We start from the raw sequence: 10,727 nt of genomic DNA, 5'->3' as shown, positions 1-10,727 counted from the left end.
CGCTGCTGCCCTGCCCACCCCCACACACACACCCCGTGCAGGCTGCGGCCACGTACAGCCACGTGTCATTAACCGCGCTCCGCTGGACGGACGGCAGCTGCCTCCCCCCCACTGGTGCTTTCTGCCTCAGCCATGAGACACTGGTCACGAGGGAACAGGGCAGAGGAGGACTTGAGAGAAAGCGGAGACAGAAGCCTGCAGGGTTAACTGCAGCCACACAGTGCCATGAGGGCCCGAGCCTGGCCACAGGGCAGAGCAAAGCGCCAGCCGCAGCCACACCACAGCACAGAGCTGGCGGCTCATCACAGACCCTCCCGACCACCCCACTGTGCCGGTTCCAGGGAGGAGGCTCCCGTGTGCTGCCATGTGACTGGTGCTCAGTCGCGGGCCGAGCAGGACCAGAAAGGCCTCCGGGAAGAGACCGAAACCTCCGATCTGCACAAGCCAGGGCCCATGGCAGCGGGGAGGTGGAGGCCCAGGGCAGATGCCCTGCCATCGCGGGTCTGGGCTGTCACCCGCCTCCGATCACGGGCAGAGTGGGGTTGGAGTCACCTTAGGGAGCCAGCGAGGTGCCAGTGACTGTGCAGGTGGCCGAGAGGTGGCCAGCCTCCGCGCGCTCGGCCAAGGGGACGCAGCCTCGTGTGGTTCCCCTCAGGGCCCTACTAAACATCCTTTGGGGCCATGGCCCTGAGGTGAGCGCAGACCTTTTGCCAAGCTGTGCCGGTGCCCTGCAGTGCCCGCATGGTGCAGAACCGTGGGCACCAGGCCCTCCTTCCTGGCCCTTCCTTTTTTTTTTTTGGAGAGGTTTTTCTTGCTATAGGCACGTGCGTTCCAGACTGACAGAGAGAGACATAGAGACAGAAAGCAAGAAATCATCCCCCAGGGGGAATGACCACGCCACAATCCCTCCTCCTCCATTCTCCTCTCGGGATCTTGGGCACGCACGCACATGCGCCTGGCGTGAGTTTAAGCCACCGGGTCTGGGACTCGAACTGCGGTTGACTACATGGGAGTCCAGCGACATAGCCATCACGCTAACTGCTGGTCCCTTCCTGGCCCTTTCTCATCGCTGGCCTGGAGCCTCCCGTCCATCCCACGGGCTTTCTCTGCTGCCTCTCCGCATCTCGGCCCCCTGCCGCCCCGCCTGGCTGGGCGCTGGGCCCGAGGCCTGCTCGCATGCGGGCAGCAGCAGGCGTTTCCCCGTCCTGTGACAGGACATCCTGGCGCCCCTTGGTCTCTCCCTGGCTGTTTAAAGCAGACCGAACACAGGAAGAAGCCTAGCTCTAAAATTAGCTGCGGACAGGACAGGACAGGCACAGGGCTGTCTCTGCAGTTGGCGGTGGATGAGTTCAGGCCGTGCTTCCTGCCTGGGCAGGACAGACCGGTGAGGTGGCAGTGCGGCCGAGCCGCCCAGGACACCCGGCCTGCTGTGGGGCTTCTGGCATTTTCCGCCTGACAGGGTTTGCACACAGCCCAACCCAGATGCACCAGAGGTGGGCCCTGCTGCCAGGAGACCGTGTCCCACGATGGCTACGAGGCCACGGGTCTTGTCAGGGACAGGTTCCCTCCTCGGGTCTCTTAAAACCTGGGGTTCGGGAAGTAAGCGTTTGGGGGAACCTGCTGTCCCCTTAGGTGCCCGATGCAAGCCGGTTCTGGCACCCCGGTGCGGGGCCTCCGGAGCGGCTGGGCATACAGGGCCCATCGTGTGTCCTGCTGGGCGTCGCAGTCGGAATGGGGAACTCTCGTCCGAGTCCTTCCTGCCACCAAATGTTTTAACCCGCTTTTCCAGTCACGTTTTCAAGGTCATCCCCTCCCTTCCCACAGGGTAGGCGTTCAGAGTCACACGTGGAGACTGAGGTCAGGGCCTTGGTGACGGGGAGCCTGCCTCTGCTCTGTGGCTGACGGTCAGCAAGGGGCACAGGCGACTGCCCTGAGCCGCCCCACCACCCGCAGTGGCATCTCACTGTCGCACTGGTCCTTGTCACTGGCTAGGGCTGGCGCAGAAGCTGCCCCATTTTGCAGTTGGATAAACCGAGACTCCTGGCCTGGGAGCCCACCCAAGTCCACTCTTCTGGCCATGGGGGGGCGGCTCCTCCCACACCTGCACCCCCCAGCCACCCTCCCCGCCTCTGCCCGGCCCGGGCGAAGCAACTTTCCCAGGGTACGCCGCCTGGTTGCTGACCGCGCACAGGGTGGCCACAGCCCGGTCTCTGGCACTTTCTCACGCGTGAGTCCCTGCCACGCCAGGTGCCTGGGAGTCGTGGCCCTCGTGAAAGACGCAGGCTGGACCCGTGCGTCTTACTTGAGGCCCCACGGTCCTCCTCCCGGTAAGGAAGGGAAGTGGCCGGCCAACAGACAGGCGCCCAGCGTCTCCGGAGCCCAGGGTCCTAGAGACCAGGCCAGCCCGAAGGAGCACCTGGGGGAGTGGGCTCAGCCCTCCAGGCCGTTGGGGGTCATGGTGGATGGCTGCCAGGGCTTCGGCCTCTCGCTGGGACCTCCCCGTGAGTGCCAGCACTCGCGCCCCGATGACAGGGGCCGTGGCATGTCGGGAGGCCCAGCTTGCTGGCACATAGGCTGACAGCGTGTTCCTGGCCCCCCAGCAGCCCAGGAGGGGTCCCACATCTGTATGTGTGCTGGAGCCTGGCCAGCAGGGCACGTGTGTGTGCACGTGTGTGCAGGCATCTTCCTGGTCGTGTGGCAGCCATGCATAGCGAGACCTCCCATTTGGGCTTGCACCGCCCGTGAAGGGCTGCATCTCTGCAGTGCCCTGGCCTCCCGTGGCTGGGCTGCGGTGGGCTCGGCCTGGAGGTGCCCCGCCCCTGTCCTGCAGTTGTGACAGCCTGAGGCAGGACTGGGACCCAGCCGCCCCACACGGCTACGGAAGGGTGATGAGGCTGGGTCCCACAGACCCAGGTACAGCGTGTTGCCCATGCCCACTGTATCTAACATGCCAAATGCAGGGCAGGCTCGAGGCGAGGCCATGACTGCGTTGTCTTGCCTTTGCCCCACGGGTGGGGCGGGGGCACGGGCGGCTGGGGCAGGGGTGGCGTCTGCTACTTACTCGCCAGCTGGAACGCAGCGGCCATGGCCTCCTCCCAGCACTGGGAGTCGGGCGACGCCGGGGGCAGGCCGGCCAGCCCCAGAACGAAGGTGAGCTGGCCCACGGCGAGGGCTGCCGAGGCTGCCAGGTTGCAGGCGCGCATCATGTCGAACTGCACTGTGGGCAAGAGGGGGAGAGGGGCGGTCAGCGGGCGCGGCAGCCTGTCCTGTCGTCGGTCCCTGGGAGCCCTCACCGCCTGGGGCTGCCCTGCGTACTGGGCTCCCTGAGGGCCAGTGCGTCACCGCCACGACCCCGGTTACGTTTCTGGTCCCAGAAGGTGAGGGGCTTCGGCCCCGTGACCATGTGTGACCTGTGGGGGCCACTGGCGGCTATCCACCCAAGAGGCCATCCCAGGCTTGTCACGCTCTAGGAGAGGCTGGCCCACCAGGGTGAGCCTTGTGCCCCGAGACCCAGCGCGGGGTCCTCTCGGGCAGGTTGTGGGAGCAGCAGACTGCTGGGCTTCAGAACTGGGCCGAAAACGTGCTCGTAAAGCTGCGACCTAGTGAGGACAGAGTCTCCGCGAGCCCTGTGCTCAGGGGCGGTTCGTAGTGGGAAGAGGAAGGAGCAGGGCTGGCCTGGCCTGGCCTGGCCTCCTGTGACCCAGGCTCGCTGCTGTGGTGGAGTGGCCAGCCTCGCCCGGTGACAGCGCCTGTGCCACGCAAGGGTGACAGCGTGCGTTTGTGGCATCACTCTGCCCCCGCTCGTGGGACTGCAGCTCCGAGATGCGGGATGTCGCCGCGCCACCCGCCGGCCCCGACCGCATCATTTCATCACTTCAAGCGCATCCCCGTGTGCCGTGCCCTGCGTGGTCTCCCCCGTGCCTGCATGGCCCTGCATGGCTACCTCTGCCCCCCAGGGTGGTGGCCTACTAGAGGACAGCAGCCGTGGGCTCTCGGGAGAGGCGCTCTGCACAGGCAGAACAGCCTCCCCACCCCGCGTGCTGTGCCCGGCCCTTAGTGGGAGGGAGCCAGGCTACAGTGGCTGACGGCCGGTTGAGCCGATGTGCCAGAACCTTCCTGGTCTTCACAGCCTGCCCTTCCTGAAGCACAAGCATCCCCAGGGTAGGCTTGGGCTGACCCCCGGGAGTGTAGTGTGCGTGCGCTAAGAACAGGCGCCATGAGGCTCCTCCCAGCAGGCGGTCTGCAGAACCCCACGGGGGTGCACTCATGGTGCCTCGCCTCCACACTGACCCCTCCCGTGACTGTCACCTGTCCTGTCGCCGCCCAGAAGGCTCCCTGACCCCAGGAGATTATAGGAACTGGGAGGGTTTCTTTTTAAGAATTATGTATTCATCTATTTTCAGTTTGATGAGAGAGGAAAAGAGCAGCGTCGCCGAGGGGCACGTGGCTCGGGCCTGGCCGGCCGCTGCTCATGCAGACCGTCGCCCTCCCTCAGGGGTCCACGATGGCTGCTGTCTGGCCGGCCTTGTTCCAGCTCCCTGGCACTCGCACTGCTCAGACGGGCCAGCCACCTGTGAGGGCGCGTCAGCTTCAGGATCGTCCTCAGAGCTCATCAGGCAGCAGACCCAGGGCAGGCGAGCAGGAGGCGCTGCCTGGTGCCCAGGGAGGAACGCCATGCTGGGCATGTGTGTGGTGGCATGAGGCGGCCCAACCTCAGCAGGGACAGCGGAGGAGGGGCTGGGCCGAGTCTGGGGGCTGCGGTGCCTGCCCTGCCCTGGCCACACCGTGTGGTGTGTGGGGCAGAGGCAGGGCGTATGTGGTTATGGAGGGGCCTTGCTCAGGGCAGGGGCCAGCAGGGGGCTTCCCCACGCCCACGTCCTGCAGGGCTAGGAGACCAGTGCTGCCCCAGAGGAAGGCAGGAGCTGGCACCAAGGACCCCGCCTGCCTCCCGGCCCGCCCTGCCCCCTGGAGACCTGGGCACAGTGCAGCTACAGAACGACCGCGGGGCCGGAAGGACGCAGACCCCATCCAGCCGTCCTCGCCTGCTCTAAGCACCCGAGTCTGAGGGTGCCAAGGCCTGGCGTCGCACGGGTGCTTCCGTTTCTTACGAAGGACCGTCACTCCCTGCCCTGGAGGGGTGCTGGGGGCACGTGGGTGCATCCCGTGAGATGGCCTGGCCGTGTGCTTCCGCCAGCCGAGTCTGCCATGAAGCGGGCAGTGTCCCCGCCCAAGCGCTGAGCCCAGGGCTGGTCGCTCACAGGGCACCTGCAGGCCGTGCGTCGGGACCCAGAGCTCGGAGACGGCCTGGCCTTCGTGTTTTCACCAAGGCCGTGTGTGGTGGGGCAGAGGGTCGCACAGACCGGCTGCGCTGGGCCCACACTAGGGAGCGAGCGTCACCCTGGGACACGTGTGGCCGAGCAGGGAAGTGGCGGCACGTGCCCTGCGGGCTCTCTTTGCCCCTGAACATGCCCCGCTCGTGGGCCCTGGGACGCAGCACCGCGCAGACGGGGCCAGCGCTCCAGCACGCGACGTGGGCCTGGCTGACCCCACTCACTGACGCTATTTCCAACCAGAGAAGTGTCTGCCTTTGACCCTGTTCCCGGCTCTCCCAGCTCTGCCTGTGGCAGGGCGGAGATGCTCTGCAAAGGGAGTTGGGGCCAGAGGGGCCTTTCCTGCGAGGCCGCCCTCCAGCAGGGCCGGGCCCAGCACAGCACAGCCTCCCTGCCCACACCTGTGCCCAGTGCACTCCCAAGCCCCAGCCACTCTGAAGGCGACAGAAAGCAAGGAGACTTACGTTTGACGGTGCCTCGAGACTCCTGGAAGCCGGGTGACTCAGAGCCCCAGCCCAGCGCCTCACAGTCCCGCGGGCTGGCCAGCCCTGCTCCAGCCACGGTGCTCAGGCCACCTCGGGCCCTGCCTGCCAGCCAGCAAGACCTCCACAGCCCCACGCTGCGTCTGCGGCCATCCTCCAGCGTCTGGCACACCCAGTTGGGGGTGAAGGCCGCCACGTTGTTGAGGACAAGAGAGACGAGGGCCGCCAGCACGGCTGTGGCCACCAGTTTCTGGACGGCCATAGCTGACCGCACACTGCTCGCGGACGTGAAGACCTGGGCCCCGGCCAGCTGCTGTGCCTCAGGGGAGCCGAGACCTGCCGGGACGGCTAGAGAACATCGCCACTCATTCTCCAAGGCAGCGTGGCGGCTCCAGCCGAGGGCACAGGAGTGTCAGGTGTCGGGAGAGACCCATAGGACAGGTCCCGGTGAGCCCACCTGGCGGCCCTGCCTTATCCCGCTTCCTGCACCTGGAGCAGGGCCAGGCCTGTGCTGAAGGCCGCTGCCGTGAAGCCCATCCCGGTGAGGGCGTGGGTACGAGCAAGAGCGGGGAGCCCCGAGTGCTGTCTTCTTGGGGAGCAGAGGCCAGGAGGCTGCCGTGCTCTTCCCCTGTGGCGTGGGGGCTGGAAAGACTGCCCAGGGCTCACCACACGGGCCGCCACGAGGTGGAGGAGGTGGAGGCTCCGCTGCAGGACGGCCTCCGCCTGGAAGGGCAGGTCCCGGAGAGCGCCCTGCGGCGAGGAAGTGCGTGCCGAGTGTCTGCGGGAGGAAACGGGCGAGTGGGAGGCTGTTTGGGGTGAGAGGCGGGCGTAGCCAGCTGCGGCAAATGGCTGCACTGAGGGCCCTGAGGACGAGGACGGGAAGGGGAAGCGATCGGGAAGCGCTTCCTGATGGGATGGAGCCCAGCGAGCTCCTCTCACCTGTTGCCCCTGAGCCTGGCTGGCTGCCCAGGTGGCCATCATGCTGGGACAGCCCAGAGGCACCCCAGACACCGGGCAAGTGTGCCCTGCGGGTCCAATGCCTGTGTGAGCAGCTGGGATCCAGCGGGCCTGCCCTCCCCACAGCCATCGAATGCCTTGGGATGGACGTGGGCGATGCAATGTGGGGGAGCGCCAGGAGGGCCAGGGTGGGAGGCGCCATCTCTGAGCGGAGACCTGCAGCCTCGGAGGGGGAGTGAGTGTGGCGCAGGCCCCTGTCGGAATTGCAGGCGGTGCCTCTGACCTCAGCCCCGTGGGTTCTCACCTCTGACCTCAGCCCGTGGGTTCTCACCTGCTCCATGCACTCGGCTTCCCGCTGCCGTCTGGACCTGCCGCTGCACTGGCCGAGCTGCCGTTTCTGCTCTGGCCCTCTCCTGGCATCTGTGGCCCCAGGTGGCGTCTGGGTGCTGCACACACCCCTTTTCTAAGGAGGGCTTGGGGGACAGCACCTCATACCTGACCTTCCAAGCAGGTGGGGCTGCAGGTTGCCTTGAACAGGAAGTTTTCTCAAGTTTCCATTAGAAGGTGTGGGGGGAGGGCACCAGCACGAGGCGTGGCGGTTAGGGTACTGGACGCTTCCATGTGGCTGACCACGGTTCAAGTCCCGGACCTGTGAGTTGCTTTCTTTCTTTCCCTCTCCTCTGTGTGTCTCAGGTCAAAAAAATAAATGAATGAAAGGATAAATTTTTTAATTTAAAAAGGAGGTAGGTTTCTTCCTGATTCAGCCTCATGCTTCGTGGAGCCGTCCGGCTTGGTTCCAGTTTCCCAGAGGAGCGGAGGAAGCACCCCATCAGGGACAGCCACCCCGCAACACCTCTGTCCCTCCTTCCGAGGTTTGGGCACGCACCCACCTGGTGTTTCTCGAGCCCCCAGGCCCAGACCCTGCACTGAGCTGGCCGTGCGGGGTCCCACCTCCTTTGCCACCACCGTGTGCTGGCTGGCTTCAGGTGGTCTTTCATTTTCTCTTTTTTTTTTTTTTTTTCTAAGAGAGATTTTTGCTTTAGGGTGCATGCGCTCACCGGAAAAGAGACAGTGAGAGGGAGGTGAGAGATCACCCCCAGGGGGATGGCCATGCCGCAATTCCTTCTCCTCCATTCTCTTCCTGGGATCTCGGGCACACGTGTATATGCACCCAATGATTTTCAAGCCACCTAGTTCGGGACTCAAACTGTGGTCAGCCATGCCGGAGTCCAGCAATGGCGCTCCTACGCCATCTGCTGACCCCTCAGGTGGTCTTGGGCTGGCTAGGGAAGGGCCAGGCCAAGCCTCCCCAGTGCACTCAGGCCTGGCCCTCCAGCACTCATGGGGGACTTCAGTGAGGCCACCAGTCCCTGCATCCCCAGCCCCTGTCCTAGCATCAAGCTCCTGGGGTACAGGAAGCTGGGTGAGGGGCAGGTCTGGGAGCAGTGTTTATGGTGGGAGTGACCCCAACCAGAGAGGACACTCCAGAGGGCCTGCGACCACACGGGGGCACCCTCCTTGGGCTGGAGGCCAAGCCACAGGCAGTCCGGCTGCAGCTGTTGCTCCACACCGGACAGCCAGGAGCAGGAGCCGAGCCAGGGCTGGGCCGAGCACTGAGCCGCGCCCTCCTTGCCTGCTGTCCAGACGGGCGGTCTCCAGCCCTGGGGCCATTCTGAGGCCAGCTTCCTCTGTCGTCCCATCTGGGCCCCTCCAGGCCAAGCTGATGAGGTGCAGATGTGAGAGGTTTCTCACAGACTGCCCAGTGGGCAGGAAGTGCTCAAGACGTGGACGGGGACTAAGAGGCTATTTGCTCGTTGGAATCCGCGGCCGCTGCACAGGCCACGGCCGGAGGAGAGGCTGCCCACAGACCCGCCAGCCATGCGGCCTCGGGACTCGTGGGCCGACGCGCTCCGGTGCCAAACCAGGAGGCACCAGAGTGTGGCTGTGCCCTTGGGTCTAGACTTCCTGCAGGTCTGAGTGCAGCAGGACAGAGGCCCACCCTCCCCGGAAAGTGACAGCCTCACCCAGCAGGGAGGGGCCTGTCCTGAGGCCACCTTTGAGGGGCATTTCCAGCCTCTGCCGCCTGGCCAGGTGCTATAGAAGTAGCCAGGCATGCTAGGGATACAGTGGGCGGATCTGGTCACACAGGTGCCCGGGGAGGCGCGTTAAGGCCAGGTCGGCGCTCCGGGCCTTTCTCCTCCCCCAGCGGCTGCTGCCCTGCAGGGGGAAGAGCCAGCCTGTGTGTCCTTTGTCCGGTTCCATCTGACTGGACACTGAGCGGACCATTCGCTCTCGAGCTGTGATGGAGGGAAGAGGGCCACCCCGGGCAGGGGAGGCACCCAGAGGACATGGCGGAGAGGAGACTCGAACATCTCTGAGAAGTGTGGTCATGTGGAATGGAGTCTGCGAAAGGCCCCGCGTCCACCTGGCGCTGCCTTTCAGAAGCATCCAGGCCCTGCCTGCCGGGCCGAGGGGACGCGGGGCTCGGACTTCCTGCAGAGTCTTTGTGTCCATGCAGGAATGGGGGGGACCTGTCAGGAAAGGCGGGTCGCCAGAGACACAGAAGCAAGAAATCACCCCCAGGGGATGACCACACCACACCCCTTCTCCGTTCTCCGGGTTTGGGGCACACACGCACACGTGGCCAGCATGAGTTCCAAGCTGCTAGGCCTGGGACTCGAACCATGGACGACTGCGGGAATCGAGCACCCTAATTATTGTGCTCCTTGCTGGTTCTGGTAGCCAGGTCCTTGAGCCCAGGGTCCAGGTCTGAGGACACGGCCAGGCAGCAACAGGGGCAGATGCACCGGGGCTGTCCGAGGAGGGTCAGGCTCCGATAGGGAGGCCAAAGTGCCTGTGCCCAGCACCTCCTCAAGAACTGGCCATCGACTGGAAGCGGAGCAGGAGCAGAGTGGGGGCGCACACTGGGGAGCTTGGAAAGGGCACTGCAGCACACTGAGCAGGGTGCCCTGCGCCTGCTGGCCCACACCCTCCCCAGGCTGTCTGATAGGAGGTGGTGTGGGCCGCCTCCCCCTTCCCCATGCAGGTCCCTGCTGCCAGGGGTGGACCTGGCTGTGCACACCCGCAGGGGGAGAGACCGGGAGTTTGGCCACAGAAGATAGGCGTCCTCGTGGGCTGTATCCCGGTCCCGGCCCCGGCCCTGCAGCACGGCCGAGCCCACGGGCACCCTGGCAGCCCCACCTCCGTGGCGGCCGAGCAGATGGGGCAGGGGTGAGGCTTGGGCTGGGATTGACGGCACCCCCTTCTGCCCTCAGCGAGGCAGTCTGGGAGAACATGGCACGCATGTGTGTGAAGACGCGGCGGCTGGACGTCGCCAAGGTGTGCCTGGGGAACATGGGCCACGCCCGCGGGGCCCGTGCGCTGCGCGAGGCTGAGCAGGAGCCGGAGGTGGAGGCCAGGGTGGCTGTTCTGGCCATCCAGCTGGGCATGTTGGTGAGTCCCGGACAGATGGACAGACAGACACCGTCCCCTGGGGGTAAGAAAGAACCTGCCCACCAGGCCCCTCAGAGGGGAGGCTGGCCTCTGGGTCTCAGGCCCTCCTCAGCCCTCAGAGGGGCGGTGCCCTGTTTGCTACCAGGCCACTTGGTGATCCGCAGAGCCCCCCTGAGCAGCTTGAGCCAAAGAGGAGGCACCTTGATCCCCTGAGAGTCTTACCACCCACCAGGCCTCAAAGCTGAAGCTCCTGGAGGCCGGTGGCATCTCCAGATTCATGGCTGCACGTGGGTGGGGGGCAGGCTGACCACACACACACCTGCCCTGAGGGAGGGGTGGGGGACTTCCAGGGAGACAGCCCCGCCCCTGCACTGCTCAGGCCTCCCCTGCTGCAGGGGCAAGAGCATCATGCGGGCGTCTCCACTGTGCGTGGCTCACACGTGTACCCTGCATTGCCCGTCTGCCACCTGCCACGGTGGGGAGTGGCGCTGTGGGTGTGCCCGTG

At 65.5% G+C, this 10,727-nt stretch overlaps 2 protein-coding genes across 2 annotated transcripts in view; one reads left to right on the top strand and one right to left on the bottom strand.

Moving 5' to 3' along the window:
• TMEM204 (transmembrane protein 204) overlaps positions 1 to 6,702 on the bottom strand; it is a 27,164-nt gene extending 20,462 nt beyond the window's left edge. The window contains exons 1-2 of the mRNA XM_006146376.3: positions 5,795 to 6,702; positions 3,062 to 3,217 (exon numbers count right to left, since the gene is read on the bottom strand). Coding sequence (XP_006146438.1) covers positions 3,062 to 3,217; positions 5,795 to 6,074 — 436 coding nt within the window. The 5' untranslated portion in view covers positions 6,075 to 6,702. The remainder of the gene's footprint in view (positions 1 to 3,061; positions 3,218 to 5,794) is intronic.
• Positions 1 to 10,727, top strand: part of IFT140 (intraflagellar transport 140) — a gene marked incomplete in the record, with an annotated part of 90,850 nt that overhangs the window by 67,363 nt on the left and 12,760 nt on the right. The window contains 1 exon segment of the mRNA XM_027771038.1: positions 10,045 to 10,222. Coding sequence (XP_027626839.1) covers positions 10,045 to 10,222 — 178 coding nt within the window.

Source organism: Tupaia chinensis, unplaced genomic scaffold (genome assembly GCF_000334495.1).
Source record: "Tupaia chinensis unplaced genomic scaffold, TupChi_1.0 Scaffold000178_1, whole genome shotgun sequence".
Lineage (NCBI taxonomy): Eukaryota > Metazoa > Chordata > Mammalia > Scandentia > Tupaiidae > Tupaia > Tupaia belangeri.
The sequence above is the reverse complement of the archived record's forward strand: the minus strand, read 5'-3'. Positions and strand labels throughout refer to the sequence as shown.